The 25515-nt window shown below is 40.1% G+C and overlaps 1 protein-coding gene across 2 annotated transcripts; it reads left to right on the forward strand.

Annotated features, from left to right (window-relative positions):
- CENPI (centromere protein I) lies at positions 1-25404 on the forward strand. 2 transcript variants are annotated; one of them, XM_020804711.3, is made up of 22 exons: positions 1-98; positions 551-690; positions 2420-2745; positions 5847-5981; positions 6141-6259; positions 6463-6570; positions 6932-6980; positions 7547-7593; positions 8014-8103; positions 9201-9329; positions 10339-10503; positions 10826-10946; positions 11528-11619; positions 12999-13116; positions 13216-13280; positions 13748-13845; positions 13983-14118; positions 15248-15372; positions 17924-17972; positions 19343-19576; positions 22108-22149; positions 23804-25404. In XM_020804711.3, the coding sequence occupies exons 3-22, from the start codon at positions 2535-2537 to the stop codon at positions 23924-23926; spliced, it is 2256 nt and encodes a 751-aa protein (XP_020660370.3). In that variant the 5' UTR covers positions 1-98; positions 551-690; positions 2420-2534; the 3' UTR covers positions 23927-25404. The 2 variants fall into 2 exon arrangements, with proteins under 2 accessions (XP_020660370.3, XP_072837131.2); XM_072981030.2 differs by lacking the exon at positions 551-690 and having other exon boundaries at positions 16-98.
- The last annotated feature ends 111 nt before the right edge of the window (positions 25405-25515 follow it).

Genomic DNA, 25515 nt, shown 5'->3' on the forward strand with positions numbered 1-25515 from the left:
CCCACTCCGGCGCGTGCGCAAAGGGGGAAAAATTTGAACTGGAGGGCGGTTAGGAAGAAGGGCGTGTCGACGGGGTTGTGGTGAGAGGGAAGGCGAAGGTAGGCTTTTACAGTGAGGCGAAAGGCGGGAGGCGTCGCGGGTCGAGAAAGAAGGAGGTTTTTAATTATATCAAAGGGGAAGCGGAGGCCCTTCCTCGGGGGGGCAGAGGGGGCGGTGCCTCCCTCTGAGGCTGAGGGGGCGACGCTGCCGAAAGCGGGAAGGAGCCGGTGGTTGTGTCAGGCCCCGCGAAGGGCTCGTAACGAAAAGGTTGCCTGACAGGAATCTGACTTGTGGCCCCTCAGGGCTGGCGTGGTTGTCGAGGGGCACCTTCCCCTGGTAAAGGCCGCCCGGCGGTGGAATTTGCCTCCATACGTCGCTTATTTACTCATATATTCAGAGAGAAGGAGGGAGAAGTTACGGCTTCCAATAAAGAACGCCCTGCCTTCTGCTCACTTCGCTTCTCTCGTTTTCTTTTTCCCTGTTGCCCCCCCCCACACACACAATGGGCTAGGGGTTCAAGCCGTTCGGGCCCAGCAAGATGATGCCCCGTTTTCCTGAATGGCCCAACCTCTACTGCACCTTCCTCTGATCCTTTTTTTGCCTACCATCACCTTTGGGACTCTGAACAACTAACTCTGCTGCAAATCTCTGGTAGGACACTTCATTTTAAAAAAATGGTTTGTAGACTGTCTCAGAGGCTTATTGTCAAAGATAGTTTAAATAAATTGGCAAATTCAGAATGGTTGTTATGAACAATTGTTGTGTTTATCATCAGCTCAGTTATGGGAGACCAAACCTTTTATATTTCTTTGAGAGTTGAATCCAGTGTTTACAAGTTTTCTGTATTATTGTCTTGTGTTTCTATATACATTGTAGGCAAGCTACAACTGAGCTTAATGCTTGATATGTCTGAACACATAATTTGCTGTGCTTTAAACTGCTTTGTTTATTGATAATTTGTGAGCCACTTTTGGTTCTGTAAGTGAGAGAAAAGTGGCATAGAAAATAAATAAACTACTGTAGGGCCATAGGTGGAGAACTTGTGGACCCCAGCGTAGGTGCTGCCTTTCTCCCCATGGGAATCCAAGATGACTCACAACAGATTTTTAAAAATCTATAAAACAAGCACAGTGTAGCGGGATGGGGGGAAAGGAAAGTGTTTAAGCTTGTAGGGAAGCAAAACTTTTTGCCCTAATGCTAAATTATGGTCTAAAGTTTTGTTGGCTGAAATCTTGTTTGTGCAGTTATACCGTGTAAAGAAAAGGATGTCATCAACCTTGCATGGCATAGCTGTCTAATAGGATTTCAACAATTATTTCCCAACTAAGCTCTTTTGTGTAAATAAGATACTGTATGTATGCTCGAAGGCTTTCACAACCAGGATCTGATGGTTGTTGTGGATTTTTGGGTTCTTTAGCCGTGTTCTGTAGGTTGTTCTTCCTGATGTTTCTCCAGTCTCTGTTGGCGGCATCTTCAGAGGACTGGAGTAGGAACTCTGTCCATGCTCTATTGCTGTTTGTTGGATAGTTGAATATTTATAGCTTTGGGAACAGTTTTTGTCTTTTTTCAGGAGATAGGGTGTTCAGGATGTTTTTTGTTGTGATAAGGAGGGAGAGATTATCTGTTGATGAGTGTCATTAGCTGGTCTTTTTTTGTGCAATGCTCATCACCCTATCTCCTGAAAAAAGACAAAAGCTTTCCCCATAGCTATAAATACTCAAATACTTTACTTTGTAAAGAGAAGTTCATTAGTATTCCAGAAACCTATTCTGTGCCTTTGAAGAGTCTGCAGTCAGTCCAAAATACCACAGTGAGAATGTTGCTGGGCTTTTGCTTAAGGAGCACATTATTACTGCCTGCAAAGTTGCAGTACTTACCTGTTCGCTTCCAGGTACAATTCAAAGAATGGGTAATGACCCTTAAAGCCCTAATTGTCTTAGGACCAGAATATATTTGAAACTGTTGCAATACTTGTGGGTCTGTATAGTATCCAAATTATGGTACTGGTGAAAAAAAATGGTTGCACACGTCTGAAATTCCCTTCCCTACAGATGCTAAGCTGTCACCCTTTTTTCATTGCAGTTTGCTTTATGGTGACAACCTTCCTATTTAGACAGTCATAAACTTTTGCATGTTATGCAGTATATATTTTTTATTATATTCGTTGTATTGCTTGCTAGTTACCCTGAGTGGTATATAAACACTAGAACATGTTGGGGGGGGGGAAAGAAGCAACAGATGTATACAGTACATCTGTGTATTCTTTTGTGTATTTTAAAATGGAACTCTTACACTTTCCCAAATATTGCTTTGTTGTGACTACTACTGTAAGCTAATTAGGTTCACAGAGGTATTTAGGACCGTTTCCCTTCTCTTGCAGGTAGTTCCCCACTCAGTTTTGGCATACAGCCTGGATACTATTGAAGAGAAAGTCAATACTGACAAATGACAATAACTGGCCTTGTCTTGCACTTCTTTCCTTGGACTTGGAAAGGATGAAGAAAGGTGTAAGTGCTAAGAAGTCAAAGCAAGCCTTGCCAGTTAGTTCTAGTAAACAAACTGATCTTTCAGTTTGGACAACAAGTGTCAAAAAGAACACTGGCCACAAAAGTGCAAAAAAATATGGAGAGCAACAGAGGTCTGCATGTGAAGAGACAGACCATTACCAAGATCCTCTTGAAGAAGCTCTGAACTATTTGGAAAAAAGTAAGAACACATGAGGACTAAATGTGCATTCCATAAGCTATGGTGGTCTCCATTTTCCCCCAGACCTCTACTTGCATCATTTGTTTATATAGCAAGAAAGATAGAAAATAACAACAGAGGGAGGAAATAGGAAAAGAAACTTAAGTCTAAATGTAAACTTTACTCAAGTTAGTCATTTTCCATTGGAGAAAGCAGGTCATGGAAAAAAATATTTTCCAAAGTTCTGGGGGAAAGTTATGGGAGTTGGTGTTGCAGGTCCTGCAAATTATAATCCTGTAGAGCAGGGCTGGGTCACATGATCTTTAAATTTTGAGGGCAGGGAGGAAGAAATTTTTTTTATCAAATTCCTCTTCGAGCAATTTTGTCGTGTTTTCTTGGCATCTTAGGGTTCTTTGGGGCCCTTTACGTACCAAGAAATATATTCATTTTTTTTAAAGTACTGTATTTTAGACCCTGGAGAAAACAAGGAAATTGTTTCAGTTTACAAAAAAAGCAATTATAAAGTGTTCCCTCCCCCCACATGTTGTGCAGGAGTGGACACAACCCTTTAATTTCCACAGGTAGGTTTATGTGGCCTCCCAACATTCTGGAGGTTGCCAACCCCTGATGTAAAGATACTGGTTTTTCCAGTAGCGATGTATGGAAGTGAGAGCTGGACCATAAAGAAGGCTGACCGCCGAAGAATTGATGCTTTTGAATTGTGGTGCTGCAGGAGACTCTTGAGAGTCCCCTGGACTGCAAAGAGAACAAACCTATCCATTCTAAAGGAAAGCAACCCCGAGTCCTCACTGGAAGGACAAATCCTGAAGCTGAGGCTCCAATCCTTTGGCCATCTCATGAGAAGAGAAGACTCCCTGGAAAAGAGCCTCATATTGGGAAAGTGTGAACACAAGAGAAGGGGACGACTGAGGACGAGATGGTTGGACAGTGTCATCGAAGCGACCAACATGAATTTGACCCAACTCCGGGAGGTAGTGGAGGACAGGACGGCCTGGCGTGCTCTGGTCCATGGGGTCACAAAGAGTCAGACATGACGTAACAACTAAACAACAAGAAAAAATTACCAACATGTAGATAAGGAGCTAAGGAAGAAAAATCCCCATTGGCTGCTATACTATGGCACATCATGAAAAGGCGAAACTTACTGGAAGAGACAAAGCTGGTAAATGTTGAAGGCAGCAGGAGATAAGGAAGACCAAATATGAGATGGATTGATTCCATAAAGGAAGTTTAGTCATTCTGGAAGTCAGTCATTCATAAGGTTGCCATGACAGAAGTGACTTGTAAGAGCACTAATTTTGTGTTGACAAACATTTTCCAGATTTCCTGTATAGTGCTCTGTCAAACATTTTGTTGAAAGCCACAGTTTTAGGATTTCTTTTGTTGCAAGATGCCCTCCCAAACTTTTACCTGTGATGAACACATATGAACTATTTGTCAATTTCTTGTGACCTTTTTTTTTCACACTTCTCAGTTTCCTCTATAAAAGGATGATCAGGAGCAATCTTACAGAATATGTTTCCTTGTAAGAAGCAACTGTTGCAGATGTACACTTTCTATAATCAACTGTTCACAGATGAAGATTGGAAGAAAACAGACAATGCCTCAGCTTTCTCATCTCTCTGATTGTTTTTTTCTTTTAGTCCTTTGCAAACAGCAAAACTTAAATTTTTCACTACATTTTTGTCGAAACAGTGGAGCCGAAAGGGCTTTTATATATCAGAACATATGAGCAAAATAGCTTATCTGAACTGAAAATTCCCATTTAACATTAATCCCTGAATACTTCTGGTGTTTGTATAAAGTTTGTGTTACTTGCTATGGCAAATTGATGAGATGCTGCAATATGTTTCAGCCATGTGAGCAGCCACACACCTTCCTGTGCAACTGAAATGCAACCCAGCACCTTGTCAACTAGCGGCAGTAGTTTATGCAAGCTTTCCCTGAAGACCATTAGGTTTCTAGACATTGAGACAGACTTGACCACAGAACTGTTAATCTACAAGTAAATTGATTATTATGTAAACTATCATTTATTCTGCACTTTTGTTTTTGCTCTCATGTCCTGCTTTACCTTCCTATATGTATTTTTTTATTGTTTTGTTTTACTTATAGAATAAATGTTTGGGGATTACCGAATTTTTTGCTCTATAAGGCGCACTTTCCCACCCCCAAAATGGGGGGGGGGGTGTCTGCGTCTTATGGAGCGAATACTGTAAAACAGTGCTCCCCAGGGCCCAGTGGGGGGATGGTGGGGGGAGCCTTGGAAGGGTCCTGGAAGGCACTCCTGGACCCTTCTGAGGCTCCCCCCACCCCCGTGAGCCCAGCGGGCTGAAATTGCCAGAATATTTTTTTCCTGTTTTCCTCTCCTAAAAATGAAGTGTGTCTTATGGAGAGGTGCATCTTATGGAATGAAAAATACGGTATATAAAGACTTCCCTACCACTAACACCTATTCCATTTTGTGGGGGTCCTATAAAAACCTCAGAACAAGCTCACATGAAAACAATGAGAAATGTTTTATGGTAGGCATGAAAAATATTGCATTGAGAGAAAAAAAAGAAAATATATGAATAGGTGATGTGGTGCAGTTGATAAACTGCTGCACTGCAGTAAAGACTGCTCATGACCTGAGTTTGATCCTGGCAGGCTCAAGTAGCTGGCTCAAGGTAGATTCAGTCTTCCATCCTTCCAAGGTCGGTAAACTGAGTACCTAGCTTACTGAGGGGCAATGTGTAGCCTGCACGTTTGGATTTTAAACTACCCAGAGATTGCTACAAGTGCTATGGGGCTTTATATCAACAGCACAATTTTGTTTTGGAATGAACAATTTTGTTTTCTCTTGAAGGTAATGTTTCCTAATGTGATTATTATAGGTCTTGCACACCAGTAACTATGTTTAATAATAACTCCCATCTTGCAGGATAACTAAGGAATTGCATAGTTGTACAAATGCTATAGCACTGTGATGGGAGTTTATGGAGGGCTTTTTTCTGTAGAAGATGTTTGTGGTATAAGGTGTTGATAAGGCAAAACCATCCTGAGGGACTGCTTATAAAAATGATAGTGTATAACAGCCTCTGTTTGTTTTTACCTTTCAGCAAAAGATCGGACACCCCTCAAGAATGAAGTTCTGCAGAAACATTTGACTACTGTGGAAAAAAATGCCCAAGAAAGAGGCTTAGCACCAGGAGAAATTGATATCTTATTAAATATAGCACTCAGTGGCAAATTTGGTATATATTTATATTCTTGTTCCCTGCCTTCCCTTAGCACTAAACAGTCATTAAAACATTGAAATTGTCATATTTTACCTCTGCCCCATTAGCTTGTGATAGATTTTCTGTAGTGAGTATAATCTTGTGATTTAAGCAGTATACGTCAATTTCTTCCAGCTGAAGCGATAAACAGTAGACTGCTGAAGAACTTGATTCCCATGTCAGCAATAATGGAGGATTCTGTTGTTTCAGCTGTGTCTTGGCTCTGTGTTGGCAAATGTTCTCGCAGTACTCAGGTAATCAAGCATGGTTCATGTAGCACGGATCTTACTAGTGATGTTTCCTGCTTATTGGTTTATGTTAGTAATTGCTAGTGCACATATTTTATATCCCTTTTGGTTGTGAACACAATCCATTAAAAATTTTTTATGACTTTGCTCTTTCTTATGGAACAATTGATTTTTTTTCTTTAGAAAGATAATCTGTTTTCTCCTGTCAGGTAACCTTTTTAAAATGGTTGATTGCCATGTTTGACTTCATTGATCAGAAGGAAAAAGTGAATGCTCTCTATGGCTGCTTCTTCAGTTTCTTGCAAGATGAAAAACTGGTAAGATAGAAATGAATAATACACTATTTTGAAAGAGTGAGGCTTTGCTTCTTTGAATAGGATGTAATTATCCATAATATTTGCCATAATAATATTGAGTCGACTCTTCAGCTGTCTAGAGATGTTCCTCTGCTGCTTATGCAGAATCATCTAATAAGTTACAATTGACAAGTGGGTTATTTCTTTTTTTAAATCACTGCATTTTTCCATGAGATCTGCTGCAAAGATCACACGGTAAAATGTCATTTGGACACTAACATATCTTACAAAGTCCGTCCATTTAAATACCATCCGCTTGTAATTGGGGTGGGGTATGGAACCTGCCCTACTAACTACTTTTGTTTAATATTTTTCTCTCCAGCTTCCCTTTGCCTGCCACGTGCTTTATTTGCTGACCAGAAGAGAGAATGGTAAGATCTTAATTGGATTCATGACACATATTAGATCCTTGCAAAATTGATCTTTTAAAAAAAATTCCCCCCACACTTGTTGTCAAAAGAGCTAGGCATTTGGTTTTATTAATGTCAGGGGCCAATTTTGCTGGTATAAAATGACTGCACAACTCATTAAGATTTGCTACCAAAAAGTATAGTTATAATTTTTCTGCAGTGTCCACAAGACATTGGTGTATTCCTGAGAAAGTGAATTTATTCACAAAAGGTCACACTGAATGTTTAGGTTTTAGTGCTCTAAATAAATGTCACCTCTCCTATTGTGTAAAGGACCCTATAGTTCTCTCTATTCCTCCGCCCGCCCCCCAAAGTGTAATGTTATTCCTGTGTTCTAGAGTTTGGGGAGATGGTACATGTAACATTATGGCTCTGGGTGCCTTTGTGGTTCTGAGTCTACCTACCATTTCATTTTGAACAAAGATCCTTTATTATTTTACTTAGAGTTGCCTGCAGGCTTACACAAAAGGCAAAATATAACACTTTCTCAAAAAATTATACAGACTCATTTATGTTGTGTTCCTTAGTGAAACCTTTTCGTGTGAGGAAACTCCTAGATCTGCAGACTAGAATGGTGAGTCACTTGAACTAAAGTCACAGCAAGAAGCCACTGGCAATGGTGCGGCTAAAAATATTGTAAATAAATAAATATAAATAATAATAATAAGAATTTTTAGAAGAATTTTTCAGATTGAACCTTTACTTCGTAACATATTTCTTAGTTATGAAAGCTACTTGTTAAATGGCTAACATCATCCATGGAATTTGTATGTGTAAAATTAAGGGAAGGAAACAAATGCTTTTCTAGTTTTACTTTTCTTTGATGCCATTCCTCTCTTGGTAGTCCTTGGACAATTCTCATCTTCCTTCTGAAAATGTACTTAGAGGTCATGAGTACAGTGCTCCCTTCTATTTTATTTATTTCATATTTTCTTAGCTACTGTGTTGAGTTATGACAAAAATGTAACATCTAACTCTACTTGTTCCTATCCAGGGACCAGACCCATCTCTGCAAGCTCTGTTGTCAATATACAAGAGCTTTGCTCCTGAAATGGTGTCTGTAACTCTGCCCGCAAAAATAAAGGTGAGGAATTGGATTGAGGAGAATGAGGACTGTACTGTGCTTTCTACATGAGAGAACTTGTTCTGGGATTCTTTAGTGGTGCAAAAAGATGTGTTTGTGGAACTGATTGCACATCACTGCGATTTTGTAAACTTTGCGTATCATGTTGCTTAATGTGAAAGTAATAAAGGTTAAGATCATGAGATCATTGCAGTTGCTATAAGAACATTATAGCTGTAAAAACCCATATGGGTAGCTCTTGGAGAGGCATGGATAGTTTCTGTTCTTGGCATGGCAAATAACTAATAACATGGCCTAATATCTCTTTTTGCCTGGTCCATACTGAGCATGTATTGGAAATTATTAAACCTGCCTAAGTGGCATCTCTTCCAGACAAGGGGATCCAAATGTTGTTGTATCTAAGAATTTGGCTTCCAGTCTTTTAGCCTCTGAAGAGATTAATATTTTCAAATCATTTCATCCTGTCCTTTTTTGGTATTCAGAATGACACTGTGTCAGTTAAAGCAATGCTCAAGTCTACAGCTGTAATCTAAGAAAAGCTGAAAATAACAGGTTATTTATTTTAGAACAGGTAGAGAAACTGAAACTAAGAAAATTTCCAAGAAAATAATTAAAATCAAATGTAGCAACCTAAACACATCAATAAAAGTTAAATGACAAGGCCATATGCATCTTCTGTAAGATGTGTTTCCTCTTATTATGTGCATTTGGTCACCGTAATCAGATACATTTTCTCCTGTCGCTGGACCACAAAGTATGGTGGTGTAGCCAATTGGATTTAGGACAGTGGAGATATTTGCTCCTGCCAAGTCTAAGCACAAAGAAGGTGACCCTGCTGACAGAGTATCAAAACATTGGTGTATGTATTGACTGACCTGTCTACTGCTTCATAAAAGCAGAGTGGCAGATTCTGGATGTTGCAGAAAAAATGTTGAAGCTCTTATTAACTCCTGTTCTGGAAAATGCCATCTATTAATGGTTCACGCTTTTAGGAAAGTAAAAGATTGTTGCCATCCAGACATCATAACAGCAATAATTGTCATCTAAATCCTAGTCCTTTACATCTGAATGAAAGTATCATTCTGTTTTTAATACAGATACGGTTCAGGAATTCTGAGAATCTATGGAAGGCAGCAATCAGCAGAATAAAAAGGCGGGTCCATGGGATACTGCCTGCTTCTAAACTAGACCCCACGGGCACTGGCTGTCTTCAGTCCCAGAAGAGGGTGGGTATTGCATTTCTCTTGAAACAGTTTATATGAAGTTTCCAGGAGTCTCCCATCCAGACCGCAGTTGGATTCACAGTTACTATAGCACCTGACAATTGCTCAAACAATTCACTTGATGATTTCTTTCATAAATGGCATGGAACTACTAAAGCTTGCAAAGCTTTTAGTCATTGTGGGATTTTTTTGGAAGACAGAAAACTGCAGAGTAGATTTACCACTGAAAACACTGTCATAGAAAAGGATTATTGGATAATATGGTGACTGGCGTTGGGTTGACAGTTTACACTGCAAGCCAGAATGGGTGATCTCAGTGAAGCCAAGGACTATCTTTTCAGATTTGCCATTAACCCAAGGGCTGTACTTCTAGGGGGTGGTATTAAAGGTGGAGGGGTATAGCCAAAGAGGCTAATTTTCATAATTAATTTACTATTACATCTGCTGCTTCTATTACTACTACATCTTTTATTACTGTTATCATTATTGTTATTGCTGTTATTATCATTATCATTATATCTGCAGTGGTTCTATATTGTAAAGGTTACTATAATGCATTTTTATTAACTGAAAACGTTTTAACTAAGAATTCCTCATGCTCTCTTGTTCCCTCACCCCACCATTAAAACATTTTAAAACAAACAGCAAGTATAGGGGACCACAACACAACTGAAAACTTCATGTCATGGCCTGTAAGGGGGCAAAAATAGGGTGGTTGTTTTTTGGCATCAACTTAGAAATCACATACATCTTGATGTTACATTGTTGCTTGTTACCGAGATGCTGGTTGTACACCCAGGAATGCAAACAGCACCTTATTGATAAACAAGAAGTCTGCCCCTAAGACTTAGACAGTTACCTTCATGCCAGAGTAAATGGGCAGCAGGATTCGGGCCTATTTTTTTTTCTAAATGAGATGAGGAGGAGCTGGGAGCTGAGGACCTAAAAAATGTAAACCTGCAAAGGTAATTTGGAGCTGTAAAGGTAAGGGGGCTTTTTTTTCTCTCTACAGAAATGGAATACAAAATTGACCGTGCCTGCATGTAAAACCAATTCTGGTTTCTTAGCTGAAAAGCAAAAGTCAGACTATGCAGATCTGTTAAATAGCACTGGATTCTTTCCAGTGGAGCAGCTGCAGACCTTTCCTCAGCTTCTGCAGAACATCCATCGTTTAGAGGTAAGTGACAGATATCAAGTCCCAAAATGTACAAAAATAAAGTACAAATGCTGCTTATTTGACCTTCTTATGCATATAAGAAGCATTTCACTAATAGAAGTCAAGTAGGTCTAAATTGGGTCGTATCTTTAATATATCTAGAAATTGATGGTGATGATTCCAATTTAATAAGAACTTGTGTTAAAGATCTACTGAGGGCATCTGTGAGTGAAGCCTAGTCGCAGGTGTCTTGACTGCTCTATCAGTGCAAAGGAACAAGGTGCTGTTGGTGCTGTGGAGTCTCTACTGCCTTCTGAGCAGTTTCTTCTGACTGCTTTTACAGTTTCCTTCTCGGATAGGCTCGGTGCTAGGAAATCCTCTCTTGCTCCACCATATTAATTGTGTCAAAGATGACTCCATGTACCAGAGGATGTATTACTGGATGGGCCAAACATTCAGAGAAGGTAGGGGGCTGATTTGGGGACTGCGGGGGGTGGGCTTGGTGGGTTTCTTACCATCGATTTAGGATGTGGCCAACTGGCTGTACTGTTTTTATATGATTTGATTACTGGTGGTTCGGTTTTTGTTTTATGATTTTGTTGGATTATATTCTATCTTGGATGTTTTTATAAAAAGGTCATCTGTTAAGGTAATAACTAGTTCTCATAGTTGTGAGTCCATGTCTGGCGTCCATCACTTCAGGTGAAGGGCACACATGACTGTTTTCTTAACATTAAAAAACAATGATGGGAATAATGCTTCAAACCAGTCTTCTCACTGATATGCTACTTCTCTGTGCATTGAGAACTCTTAATATACAGTGGAGCATTCCATCATGTTATCCTATATCTCATCTGTAATCAGACTTCTTACATCCCAGACAGATTACATTCTCAGCACCAAAGCATAATGGGTGATGTACATTTTATTTAAAGATATGGAGTTAGGGGGAAGCTGCTTTAGACGTATAAATGAAACACATTTAAAAAATAAAAAGAGCTCAATCTTCAAGCACTGATTGCACCTTGCTTTTATTTCGATTCAGAATGCCCTTGGTATAAGATTGAGAACCAGCAATATGAATTGGAGTTCAAGGACTTCTTGGAGAAAGTCTTGGAAGCGGAGTGTTTCTTGCAGGTTAGTTTACATGTGATTCTTTTGCCATCATTCCCTGGAAGGCATTTGTACTTTTATTTCCATATGTGTTTCAGTGAAGCTGCATGGCATTAGGGCAGCAGCCTAGAATAACTTGTAAACTGCCCAGAGTGCTTCAAGCACTATGGGGTGGTATATAAGCAGCACGCTTTGCTTTTAGTAGAGAAGGAAAAGAGAAGCCTGATTATATCAGTACGAGCAGAGAAAGATTACATAAGGCAGTGAGAATGGAGAATATTTTGAAAACAGAAACAAAATCTCAATATAAGAAACAACATTTGAAAACAATGGTTGTTGTGAAAACAATGGTTGTTGTGTTCTGAAGGTTGTTCTTCCTAACGTTTCACCAGTCTCTGTGGCTGGCATCTTCAGAGGTTGAAAATAAAGAATTGGAAAAACGAACAAAGTACAGTACAGAGATCTGGCAATCGAAACAACTTGCTTGTGGATGAAACACTTCAGTAGTCATTGAGGCTTTGGGAACAATATCAAGAAACTTCATACAGTACTTTAAGCAATTGCAGATCTCAGAAATCACCCAATCAGAGCTCCAAAAACGGCAATAATAGGAATAGCATACATACTGCACTGATATTTAACAGATACTTAGGTTTTTGGTTAGAACTTGTATCTGTCATATAATACCAGTGAATGTTGTTTAAATGTTGACTGTTTCTGGAGTAGCAGTAGTAGTAAATAATAATAATAAAAACACATAGCTGTTCAGTATATGTTTGAAAAACCCCCATTGACAACAGCTGTAACTGTTTCCATTTTCAAAATACTCTTACCATCATCACAAAGTTTCTTGTAAACTTAATCTAAAATCTAGCCTCCTCTAACTTAAGCCCGTTAGATCTAAAGATCTTCTCTGGGGTAGCAGAAAAATCTTTGTCTTCTTCTTTGTGACATCCTGACAGTTATTTGGATGGTTGTTCCCTCATCTCACAGTGGTTTTGCCATTGCTTTCTCTGCAGATGCTGGGGGGGAAAATGACTGCATCTCAGCCGTTTTTGCTGACCAGAAGTAATGTTCTTCCTATACTAGCTGAGAGATGCAAAGATTGGCTGTAGGACAACCATTGGCAAAATAAGTGTCAGAGTTACAACTCTGCTTGGGCAGACAAAAATGATGGAATCTCTTCGTCGGCCAAAGAAAAGTATGTTAATTTTTAGACACATTGCCATCCCTGCCACAGAGCTTCCCATTTGGCAGTCTTGATAAACATCATTTTCTTCTCCCAAATAATTTGGTGAAGGCCAGGCAAATCACTTCCATTTTCTCCTTTGTTGTTCTGAAATTGGGTGTATGAAAAGGACTGTCTTGCAGGAAGTCTTCAGCAATCTTGACTGTCTCTTTAGGAGGGCTTCTCCTCTTGTGAAGAATTCCTGTACAGGACCCTCCCTTTCTGGGATGGTTGCTGCTGTCGGTCACAGGTCCTTCGGCTGGTGAGCTGGATCCCTCTCAGCACTTTCTCAGGTATGTGATGCATCCAAATCAACATTATTCTGTTTTATAGTCTGGTCAGACGTACTAGCTCCAAAGTCATTCTGCCTGTCTTTCCTTCTTTCTTTTCAGAAATGAAGTCTTATCTCTGTAGGCCATTGACACAGCTTTTTATCACATCATCCCTTTATTTTAAGGTACTGTGAGGGAAAGGGTCAAAAAAAATCTGCTTTCCCATTTAAAAGATACAATGTTTGAGTTTTGGTAGCATGTCTAGCATATTAAAAAGATCTCTGTATCTTCACAGCCATTTATTTCAGTTGAGTTTCAGTTGAGTTCAATACCCATTGATAGCTAAGACGGGTTATTTGATTTTGTACAAGAAAAATCCATAAACATCATTGAGATTGCTAACACATGAAGACAAGGAACTTTTCATGCTTTCTCATTGTGTGTAACTTTGTTTTTCTGTGGCCATGTTAGTAGCCTGAAATCTATTTAAACTGCCTTAGGAGAGCTTTTAAGCTTATTTTTGTTTCTATCTAGGGCTTCAGTGAGCTCCTTGCTTGCAGCCTCAGAACTTTATAAAGCATTTCAGCTAGGTATGATCCAAGTCTAAATTGCAGTTGATCCATTAATGATCTGTCTCTTCCCTCATCTCCAGTGCAGTGTTCTTGAAAGCCTGAGGGAGCTGTTGCTGAATTGGCTGAACTGGCACATCATGCAAGCAGACATGGCAACAGAATTGAATGCAGATTTCTTGTAAGTCTGGGCTTTAGAAGGTGTTACAGCTGTAGTACAGTGTGGTCCAGGAGACAGCCAGGTGGGCATGTTCTTTACAGGGAGTGATCTTTCCTGCCTTGTAAGATGTTGTCACTAATGTATCTTGCTCCCTGCAGGAACACCACCCTCTCTGGCTTAGTGAGCTCTGTGGCAGAGCTCATCCACTTCGTAGGATGGCTGTCAACTATTGCCCTGCGCTTGGAGAACAACTCAGCTTTCCTAATGCACTTCATCTTGGATTTCTACGATATAGTACGTAAGCTGTTCACACTGCATGTTTGTTCCCTATTTCTAAAGCAAACGTACCCATCTGCTCCTTTGCACAAGTGTTGCACTATAGTCAGCATCGCCTTCGGCTGGTATGGCTAGTGCACATTACTGCTGAGGGAAAACGGGGTGTTGTAATTTCAGAACCTGCTACAAATAAAATGCCAAAATCAGAGCTTCAGCAGTGCAAGGGTATATAAATGGCATAAATGTTTTTACTGCAAATTTCCCATCTACAGTATTATAGGGCTGTGTAGTCAAAACACATCTGTAAGGTGCTAAGCTGTGGACAGTGTGTCAGCAGCTCTAGGGAGCCTACTATACAGGACAAATGCAGGAACAGGTGATACCTTTGTTGAATCATTAAGAAAATAAAGCAAAAATAAGAATAAAGCGAACTTTCGATGATAATTCATCTTCCTCAGGCTGTGCACCAAGTTCTTCTGTTTATATAATTTTGGAGCTACCCATGAGAACTTGGTGCAAGCCTGAGGAAGATGAATTATCATTGAAAGCTTGCTTTATTTTTTTGTTTTGTTTTTTATTTTATTTTCTTAATGGTCCAATAAAGGTATTGCCTGTTCCTGAATTGGTATTGTTTCGAGGACCATATGGCCTTGTCCTGATTTTTATTATACAGGAGTGGGTAAAGTGTACTCCCCAGTGTGCTCCCATTTTAAATAAATTCCCCTCAAGGGGGACAATCACATCTTCCAGGAGGCACAACTGGCTGTTTTGCCTCATTTTCAGACTTTGAATTCTAGTTTTATAAAAAGCTTCTGAGGGACCTAAACCAGGCCGTGGGAGTGAGCACAACAGAATGACCACCCTCAAACCCAGAAAGCACAATTGTCTCTTTTGGGACAAAAATGTTGAGCACATGAATAAGGACTCCTGAAGATAGTAGAGAATGAGTATGTTTTGAGGGACTATGATCCTTCAGGCATTTCACTCTCGAGTAAAATGCTTTAAAAGTCATATAGAAAACGGGTTTGAGTTTAACACAAAGGTGGTTAAGAACTAGGCAATCCTTCCATTTTTCATTTCTAGATACTCTACTGAGAGTGAAGAGTGGAATATAAAAATTTCATCTGCCTGTCCTTCCTACTTGTAGGTATGTGATGTTTATCAGAAATATAACCTTCCCTTGCTCATGATGCCTCCTGCTGGAATCTTCTATCCAGCTCTGCTCAGCATGGATTCTGTCACAATTAACCATCTTTGTCACATCATGTACAGGTATTGATAGATTATGTTTTTCTGTCCCTTATGCAGAGAACACTTCCCATCTTATCCTCTTTCAAGCCATTCCTTGAAACCTTATTTATTTAGTCTCAAATTATGGTGGGTGAGGTGGGAATTGTCTGTTCCTTTCTTTCCAAAAAGGCTGTAATACTCTTGTTAGGACTTACTTCCTTTGGTCATGAATCTGAGATTCAAAGTTGGTGAACTGAGCAGTTGTAAAAATGAGCTTGAGCCTCAGTCTTAGTAGCTTAAATGGTTGTATAAGGGCAGATGCTTAAGCATTCTCTCCCAACAGGCTCCCCATTGTATAACCAGTTGTGTAATCGTTGTAAATCATATATATTGTGAAAACACATACCCAGTCATGTGAAGGACAGCTTGCTTGAGAAAAATCAGTGTATGGTTGTCCTTATGCACACAGTTTTTCACAGTTAGATTTTGGCCTGAGTTGGTTACTTAGCACTTTAAAAATTTCGTTGCTTTGATCAGTGCTGAGCAGTAGGCAGGTCTGGACCTACCAGTAGATTTCTGGATAATTTGCAGTAGATTATCAAAGACCTCTGACTCCTAGTTATTTAACAATTATATAATAGTAATAGTTGCATGCTTATGGCTTTTCCAGGGATTTCTAGGTACTCAAAGTGCTTTACCGTTCCCTGGGACTGTGCAGCTTTCAGATGGCTGCACAGACTCTTCTCGTGGTGGGGATTTAACTCCTACCTTCTGACTCCATAGCTAGATAGCTAACTCATTGAGCTAGCCAGCGAGCTTTTTAAACAACAGCAGCAGCAAAATTATCTTTGTGCTTTTTCTCCCTATTCTATTCCCCCAGTCATGCTGCTAAAAAATCAGAATCAGAGGTAGAGGTTTTGTGTGCAGAAAAAGGGAGAGTTTCCACAAACACCTGTCCTCTGAATTCTTTAAATGTAAATGTGCTTCAGACTGCTGATGCTGGCTCTCAAAAGCTCTAGTGAGGCGCAAAACAGATTGTCTGAATTTGAAATCTTCTGACCCTGGCACTCATGACTTGCTTTCCTATAGTTGGTTTCTTTGTTTTGCTTCCTGGAAATAGTAGTGGTAGCTCTTGATATTACCACATGGGTTATTAAACAGTCCTCTGGATCCAGCTCTGCAAGATAGAAAGCAATGGTTTCCAACTTTGGGTTCCCAGATGTTCTTGGACTAAAACTCTCAGAAGCCTTCACCACTTGCTGTGCTGATCAGGATTTTTGGGAGTTGTAGTCCAAGAACATTTGGGAGCCCAATGTTGGGAACAACTGAAGTAATAGGGGTTTATTTTTTATAGCACTCTATACTTGATGGTACTGGAAAACCACAGGTACCCTCAAACTTACTTTATAGGGCAAGATTACCCACATGACACTGGTCAAGCTGTTACAAATACTTCAGAGTTCAAGCGCAATCTAATGTTGAGGTATTCTATTGGGGATGTTATTGGGATGGTGATAATGTACTGAAAAGAGCAACAAAGGTCTAAGTTTCTGAAACTGGCTTTGCATCTAGATTTTTTTAAATAATTTCTCTGCAAGACCTGCTGCTTAAGACTGTTTTTTGTTCTTAGCAACGTTAGCTGTTATGTCTGTTATGAGAATTAATCTATTGCTGACATCTGGCATAGGGCTCTCTATATAGCTTCCTCCCTGAGGGACCTGCAGGATAATTAATATGGAAGGGTACACTCTGGGAGGTACAACAAAAGTTGTGCTTATTACACAGAACAGCTGTTGGGGCCAATTCCTTCTGGTGACTTTGAGTTTCTCCAGGGATGGAACAAGGCACCAGTGATGCTGTTTGCGGTCATGGTCTGCCCCTTCTTTAGATGCCCAGGGCTCCTGCAGAGCCTGTTGCGCTCCACAAAACAGCAGTCTTCTTACAGGGAAGCACACTTGCGCATTGAAATGAAAATCCCTTCTACTGTTCTTTTTCCTACTAACAGCTGCTTTTGAGCTGTGAAACCAGCCTCTTGAACTCCTTTATATTTAGGAATAGGTTTAGTACATTTGCTGTTAGACGATCAGGAGCTGTTTTGCCCAGCTTATTCTTTGTGTTGCCGACTGGAAATGGCTGCTATTGCAAGAAATCTTGAAAGAAAAGCACAAGCAGTTTCCAGAGTTCGTTGAAAGCAATCATACTAAAGGTGATAGGGTAAGGTTAGTGCTCTCTTGGTGCTCCGTACCTTTCAGAATGGGACCGGAGTGGTGCACGGGTAGCAGTCCTACGTAGGATAGCCATGGCTGCATGTGCATCATAATAATGATAGCTAATATTTGTCTAGCACATCTTATTTGCAATCCTTACAATAACAACACTGTGAAATCAGTATTATTACTTCCCCATCTTGCAGGTCAGAAGTTTGTAGCTTAGAGAGGGTTGCTTGAGCCACTTAGTGAGATCATGGCATAAACAAGATGCAATCCAGAGACTGTGATTTATGGACCTTTTGCTACCAGCTTGTACTATGCATATGCTATGTGTTAGAATTCAGAAATGTATCTAAATCTTCCTTCCCTTTCCCTTATATCAGGTATCGAACCAACTTGGTAGCTGCAAAACAAAATCAACAGGCTAAGCAGGTAATATAGAAAGCAAGACAAATGCATCTTATGCTCCGTGTTTGGAGGGAAACAAATACTCCACTGATTTTCTTCCTGTAATGTTCAAGAAAAAAAGCACAAAAATTTCGGCAATGTTCCTCTTACCTGGCAAATCTCTTCTCTCATATGACATATCAAAAAAGTATTTTCCCTGCTGAAATGTAATTTTACTTTTTCCTAAATCCTAACTTTTGCCTTCCTCGCTGCCCATTTATTTTTCTGTCTAGTGACATCCAGTCTGTCATTAAAAATACACAATATATCTCTCCCTCTGTCTAACGCTTATCCAGACTTTAAACTAAACTTCTCCTCTCTGGCTCCGCCTCCCAACAATGGTTTTCATTTTTTTCACTTTACAAACCACAATACAGTGGTGCCTCACATAGTGACGTTAATCGGTGCAGCAAAAATCACTGCAAAGCGATTTCGTCGCTATGCGATTTTAATAAACCCATAGGAATGCACTGAAACCCCTTCAGTGCATTCCTATGGGCTTAAAACTCACCTTAAAGCGAAAATCCTCCATACGGCGGCCATTTTCGCTGCCCAGTAAGCGAGGAATCCGCGTGAAAACACAGCAGGCGGCCATTTTGGAACCGCCGATCAGCTGTTAGAAAATCATCGCTTTGCGATAATCGGTAAGCGAAACAGGGTACCGATCATCGCAAAGCGATTTTTCCCCATTTAAAACATCGCAATGCGATCGCAAAATCTTCATCAGTATGCAATTTCATCGTTAAACGGTGCCCATTAAGCGAGGCACCACTGTATGTGGACAATGGAACTGCATTTACAATCTTAGAATGTCAAAAGCATATATTGAAATCTGATATTTAAAAAGTAATGGCTGAAATCCTATTGGTGTTTATATAAGATAGTGTAACTTGATGTAGGTAACTACGCCCCAGCTAATTACACCCCAGCTAATTAATAATGTGCTGGGGTGCAATTTAGTTGTGCAGTCAGTCACATGAGCAGGCACACAACCAATGTGTGCCCAGCATTTTATCAATTAGCTGTTGCAAGTCATACAAACCTTATGTGAACACCAATAGGGTTCTGGCCAAGTTGTTGCTTTAGTTATTGGCTGTCTATTTTGGGGGGGGGGGGGACACATGGAAAAATGACCAGAGTTTTCTTACAAAATTACCCCTAGCAGGAATATTTGATGAGTAATGAGCAAACATTACTCATAACACTAATTCCCCTCAATTTCAGTTGATTGACCAGCTGCAGATAACAATTGTGCAGTGGGCATGTTGAAGCAATGCTGTTTGTTAACCAGTGATTAAAGAAGCTGTTACTGTTCTGAAAATACCTCATAAATTTGTCTTCCTCAATCCTTTTAGACAATGCTGCAATTCAAGTTCAGCAGTCGGAGCTGCCAGGAATATAACCAATATATAACAGCCATGGTTGGGTGCCTGTGGACCTCAAATGTGTTCCAAAGAGACTTTCACCCCCAGGGGATTCACATGGAACCAGAAGTGCTGGAGAAGATGAAAGTGCAGGAATACAGGAAGGGCTTGAACATAGTTTACCACCCTGCACTCACAGGTTACGCTATGCTCTTCTTGCAGCAGGTAAGGACTTTGTTCTTTCCAGTTGCTCTTAGTAGTGTACTATCTGAAGCCTAAAGTTTCAATGGCTTTCAGATAGCATAGTACTAAAAGCAACAAGCTGATACTGGTAGAAAAATGAATGACTAATTTACCTTGGCTGAAGCAGCTTTTGGAGAAGAGTGTATTTTTCTTATCCATCTTCTTTCCCATGAACTGTTGTTTTATAACCAGTCTTATAATCACCTGAAAACAAACCTCCAGCAATCCTTGTTGCCACAAGAATGTGTGCAAGTGGGATCTGAAGGCCTTGGAAACGGATCTCAACAGATGGGAAACCCTGACATCTGAGCGTTCAGCCTGGAGGCAGGCGGTGCATCATGGCCTCTCCCAATTTGAAGAGACCCTTGTCCAGCAGGCCGAGGCAAAGAGGCAGACCCGAAAGCAGCCAAACCAGGGAGATGGACAGGAGACAGATTGTATTTGTCCTCAGTGTGGAAGGGATTGTCACTCTCGAATTGGCCTCCTCAGCCACATGAAACGCTGTTCCAAGTCCTCCATGCAGAGCAAGATACCATAGTCTCTCGAGACTGAAGGATGTCTATTCCATCTAGAAAACTATGTGACAGTCTTAAACATATCTATCCACTCTTTTGTGGGTTCATTGTCAGATCTGCTTGAATCTTGATCTGCAGCAAGATGCTCTTTTGCCTTTGCTAAATTTGGGTTTTCTTTTCCCCTCCAAAAAACAAAACACCAATAGGCTTACCATAGAAGTTCAAGTACCGCAGTCATATTTTGTTCATAATCCAATTTCTTTTAGAAGTATATGGCTTTTGGTCTTCTAGAGTGTCTAAATATTGATCCACATCAAAATTGCAGATACAGACCTTGTGCCTTTTTGAGTCGCTTTGGTTTACCTTTGTAAAAACAAAAGCTTCACTAGATGAACACTTCTGTGCAACTTTAAAGATACGGGAATATTTAGATTGAACATGACAGCTACTTATTTCCGTAGTAGGCAGGTATATTCACACTCAGAAAGTTAATGCCTAAGAAGCACAGAAAATGTCCTCAACTTCTACTGGCAGCCATTGGTTCATCTGGTTTAATCTTTTCTTCACTGACGGATTGGTGGTGACTCTCCAGCATTTCAGGCAAAGTCTTCTCTAGCAGCCGCTGGCAATGCTGAGGGTTGAACCTGTAAACTTCATCATGCAAAGTGGCTGCTCTTCTACTTAGCTATATCCCCTCCCGGAGAAACCTTGCTAAGGCTGCCTTCTGTCCTTGGCAGACAAACCAGACTGGAGTTTGCTGTTCAGTTCACCAGAGGGCACTGTCCTGCAGCAGATTCTCTAAGAAACTAATTCCTTCCAATGCCCATTTCTCCCCAGGCAACATTGGCATGAATTTGGGCATTAAAGCATTAAGTATGAAATCACCATGGCTTGCTTACTTATTTTATGTGGGGCAGTTTACATGTCTTCTGTTTGTAAGCATCTCACATTTTCCCAGTGCTGCTTCCATTTTCTTTTTACATCGCAGAGAGTCTGACTTCTTGAGGAATGTAGAAGTTTAGCATATGTTCAGTATGACCCTTGCAGTGGGTGCCATTTTTAAAATCAGTTTTTAAACATTCTCTCTTCAATGTGATACCACCTTTCAGGTTTGAAAGAGGAAAACCAAAAACTTACTGAAGTGAAAGAATGTTTTCAAACCTTCAGCTGAATAGGTGTTCCAGCATTGTTTAAAAGATTGATTAATTATTGTGTGATGGAAAATGGTGGCTTCTTCAAAGGTTATAGGCTACGTGTGCTGAGCAGTGGTAGCTTTAGTCCAGTATGTCACCACCTGGATGAAAACCACGTTTCTTAAAATTTTACTGCTCCCATCATGCTTTATAAGACTGGCAGAGAATGAAGGAAATAGAAACCCAGTAACCCATTAAGACCACAGTCCTACCCTTTTTTCAAAGAAAAGAAAAAGAGTGCTCAGTGCTGATTTAGAAAGAAGATAGTATGATGAATTCACAGAAAATGCACAGTATCTCTAAATGATGTGAAAAGTTGAATGCAGTTCTACATGTAGCATACCTCTTTAAAAAGTAGTGGTTTATTAGTGCTTGGAGCAGTCAGTCTGGAAGGAGCCTAGATATTTTTTCTCGTGGTGGATTTCCACATATTGAGCTGAAAGGAAGTTGAACTACTCTCCTAAAGCAACCCAAGCTTTGCAACCACTAAGGTCCTGCAGAAAAATGAAAATGTTGTGTTAATTTTTCTATAGATCTATGACTCGATAGATTTGATTTCATGGTGCAGTTTGGGAAAACCATAAACCTGACTTTGCCCAGTAAGAATCCAAAATGCTTCCCTTCCAGTGCTGTTTTCTGAAGGAGCTTAATATTTGAGCAGAATCGTACAGTCCCCAAAGAGAGTAGTTTCTGAATGTTTCTAGACTTACCCTGTCTGCAACATTTACTGGCTAATGGGTTGATTTGCTTTAATAACTCAATGAACCATTAATTCCTAATTTTCCTTTTCCCCCTTTCCCTTCAGGTTCAACCAGAAGACAAAACTCCAAACTTCAAATTAATTCAGGTAAAGTAGCTGACTGTCACTGAAAGCTATTTGTTAGTCAGAGAAATTTTAACCCCAAAAAGAAGCAATTGGTCTAGAAACTGGGAGCGTAGAAGAAGATGACATGGTTGCTATAAGCTGCTTAAAAATCTGTGTCTTCTTTGTATACATGCTCTCTCTGTGTCTGCAAGATGCTTTCTCGGGGGGGGGGAGTGTAGAACAGAGAACAGCTGGTGGCACATCTCTGCATAAAGATTGCTTTTAGGTTGGAATTTTCTTGCCTTCAGATAAAATTCCTGAAATAGAAGCAGCACTTTCCTTTACTGCTAGATATTATTAATGGTGTCTTTGTAGCCTTTTTTGAGCATCGATGAGAATATAGTTTCCAAAATAAATAGACTAGTAACTGCACTGGCATACATAAATTTTATGCAGAACAATGCAGTGAAAATGGAAATATAACTAAAATGGTACCTTAAATGTGACTTCTTAAGACACACACCCCGCCCCATTGCCTTGACTGAGGAAAAAAGGGTGATAGTAGTTGGGGGAAAGCCATATTCTGTTCCTCATTTCTTCTAAGAGCAATTTTCCAGTATAAAATTACATGCAGGACTGCTAAATGTACACAAAGACTTCCCAAACAGAAGGACATTTGCTCCCAGTTTGGGGATGAGGGATGAGTCCTGGAGCTGAAAAACTGCCCTCCATCTAAAGACTGTTTCTCTAAACGGACTGGAATCTGATTTAACATTTTAGGTTATGTGTTCTTATATTGGTTTATGTGCAAACTCTCTTTGCAAATACATATTCAGTATATAAAAGAGAGAGAAAACATGAGGTGGTGGGAGGGCAGAAAACTGCTCACTTAGATGCTTGTTGCATCCACTCCTTTATCATGCTGCTAGTTTGATGAAACAGTGCTGTTTTAGAAATAGAACTGTTTCTGTCCTACATTTACTGCAGCTTGGCACTAACAGGGCATTCCTGCTCAGCTTTTCTCTAACTTTGCAAATGTGCCTCTTTTTTGACATAGACTTAACTAGGGTGATAATTCAGCCAGTAGATTAAGGTGTATGTTTAGTCTTTGGATTGCACCTGAAATATGAAATGCTTGCTAGAAGTTAATTGGAGCTCAAGTGTTTAACTGATAAGTTATTCCAACACTGCTCCCTGCCAGGTTTGTGCTAAAATGCCATGCTATTATGGGTACAGTGGGCTTGTGCCTTGTGGGCTGCCCTCAAGGTCTGGAGAACTGACAAGCTCAAAGTTCCTGGCTCAGATCCTATTCATGTAACTTCTGCAATGTAAGGCTGATGATGTCATCAACCCCGACAGGTTTTGGAAAATTAAACATTTCCCAGATCTTCCACAAAGCCCCTAGAGGTCCCAAGTAATGTTTTTCATCATTAGAAACCTGAGGGACAGGAGGAGGGAGCCTTTAATTACCGAAAATTGACACTAATGATGAAATCAAGATTCTTCATGATAGAGGGCAAGGAAATGTTTAATTTCCAAAGGGGGGGGGGAATGCTCTGGCTGATAACGTCACCAGCCTTACTCTGCGAAAGTTACACAAGCATGATTTCAGCGAATGTGTGACAAAGAGATTCACATTTTCAGCCAATGTGTGAGCAAGGAGAGAAGTAACCATTCTTAATGTTTTTATCTTCAGGGGAGGAAGTGGGAATGGTACCTGAAGTACCTCTATTCCCAAGACCTACAAGGCCTGAAACTCTTCATTGAAAGCAGCATCAACCGTGTGTCTCAGACTTCTCAAACAAAACCAGACAAGTGATCAAGAGCAATAGACTGATTCTTGCAGACTCTTGTGGCTACCCAAACCATAACACTGGATGCTGATAGACTCAAGATGGGGGCCTTTTTTGTGGCTTTGTTATCAGCATCCTAATGGACAGCAGAAGGCTAAAGAACAGCAGTGGAGCTGATGTCTTTATTCAGCAAGACAGCAAGCCTGCAAGCCCTTGCTGATCTAGTCTTTGCAACACTCAAGCGTTATCTTTTGGAGAATGGCTTTGATGGCTATAGAATAAGATGTGCTCTTTAGACTGTGGTGGTTCCCATCCAATGTCTGTGGCCTTCCTCTTTGCTGGAAAATGAGGGAAACTGTTTCAGTTTATTATTGGAAGCACTGAAGAGTCTGGAGATGTTGGTGGGGATTTTTAGCATCTGTAGAAACAGTGTTAGCACATCTGGTGATGTTCCACAGTAGCTGAGGTTGAACTTCATGCTTTATTGCAACGAAAGAGATCCTGTTCTGTAATAGCTGCAATAGCTAGTTAAAGGCAGGTTTTTCTTGTGTTCTGTACATACCTGTATAGTAGATATTTATACAACAAAACATGCCCTTTAATTTATGCACTTTTGCTTTTTATCAGATTAGGACAGAAATTGGATTATGAGCAGTGTCTTTTCCACTTGCTACATTGTGAGCAGTGTCTTTTCCATCCTTGCTGAGGATCCAAAGTAGATCTGCAGAACCTCATTGTTGCTCTTGACTCCTTACTTTTCAAACAAGAAAGTCTTGTATGGACAATTGCATACTGTTGGCTATCATTGGGTTTCCATACCGTGGTCTAAATGCTGTTCTGTGGAACCATAAATATGGGAAGCATCAAAGAAAATGGCAGCTAATTGTCCAACCCCAGCAACATCCTTGTACCTAGAACCCAGCAGTGGAAGCTTAACATTAAATAAGAATAGCTGACTATTATAAGCACAACTTCAGCCGTCACCTGTTGCCACATCTGGATTGCAAATACTGGAAACACTGGGAAGGTGTTCTGTTAACACTTGATCTGGTTTCATGAGCCTTTTTCATCCTTTCCTGTGTAATTGGAGCTCTTGGCTTTGTTTGTGCTAAATTGTTACAAAGTTCCCACACTAAATCTCCAATAAAACTTTCAAAGGGATACAAACAAATTAGTATATAAACTATAAGAAGCCAAAAACAGTAGGACTTGCGGTTGATTGGTGTTACGCACAAAGAAAACAAAATGTAGTAGCTCCTTGAGTATTTGTATCACACAGCCTACTCTCTTTTTTTTAAGTTTTAGTCTAAATGATAGGTGAGACTGCATGAAACACTGGTGGAGCTCAAATATGCCCACTTTATTGAGTTGTGGCTTTTATCTCCCAAAACAGCTTTTCGTGTTTTCTTCTGCTTCCTCCCAATTCACAATCTCTGCAACTGCATAGTCTGTTTCACCAAATATTTGGTTATACTAAAGTCATTAAACACTTTATTTCATATAACCCTGTTCACATTTGTCAAACCTATTGATTTAACAAGAATTGTGTCTTTACTGACACACAAACGGGATTTTGGCAGACTGGAACCACAGCTGAGCAGCCTTGAGAATTGCG

This window comes from Pogona vitticeps, chromosome 11 (genome assembly GCF_051106095.1).
Source record: "Pogona vitticeps strain Pit_001003342236 chromosome 11, PviZW2.1, whole genome shotgun sequence".
NCBI classification, from domain to species: domain Eukaryota; kingdom Metazoa; phylum Chordata; class Lepidosauria; order Squamata; family Agamidae; genus Pogona; species Pogona vitticeps.

What these genes read in the sequence shown, in the direction of transcription:
- CENPI (XM_020804711.3), top strand. Translation starts at nt 2,535, where the DNA reads ATGAAGAAAGGTGTAAGTGCTAAGAAGTCAAAGCAAGCCTTGCCAGTT. An exon ending in TCTTGGATTTCTACGATATA is followed by an intron (nt 14,119 to 15,247) that starts GTACGTAAGCTG and finishes TCCTACTTGTAG; the next exon opens with GTATGTGATGTTTATCAGAA. An exon ending in CTTTGTCACATCATGTACAG is followed by an intron (nt 15,373 to 17,923) that starts GTATTGATAGAT and finishes CCCTTATATCAG; the next exon opens with GTATCGAACCAACTTGGTAG.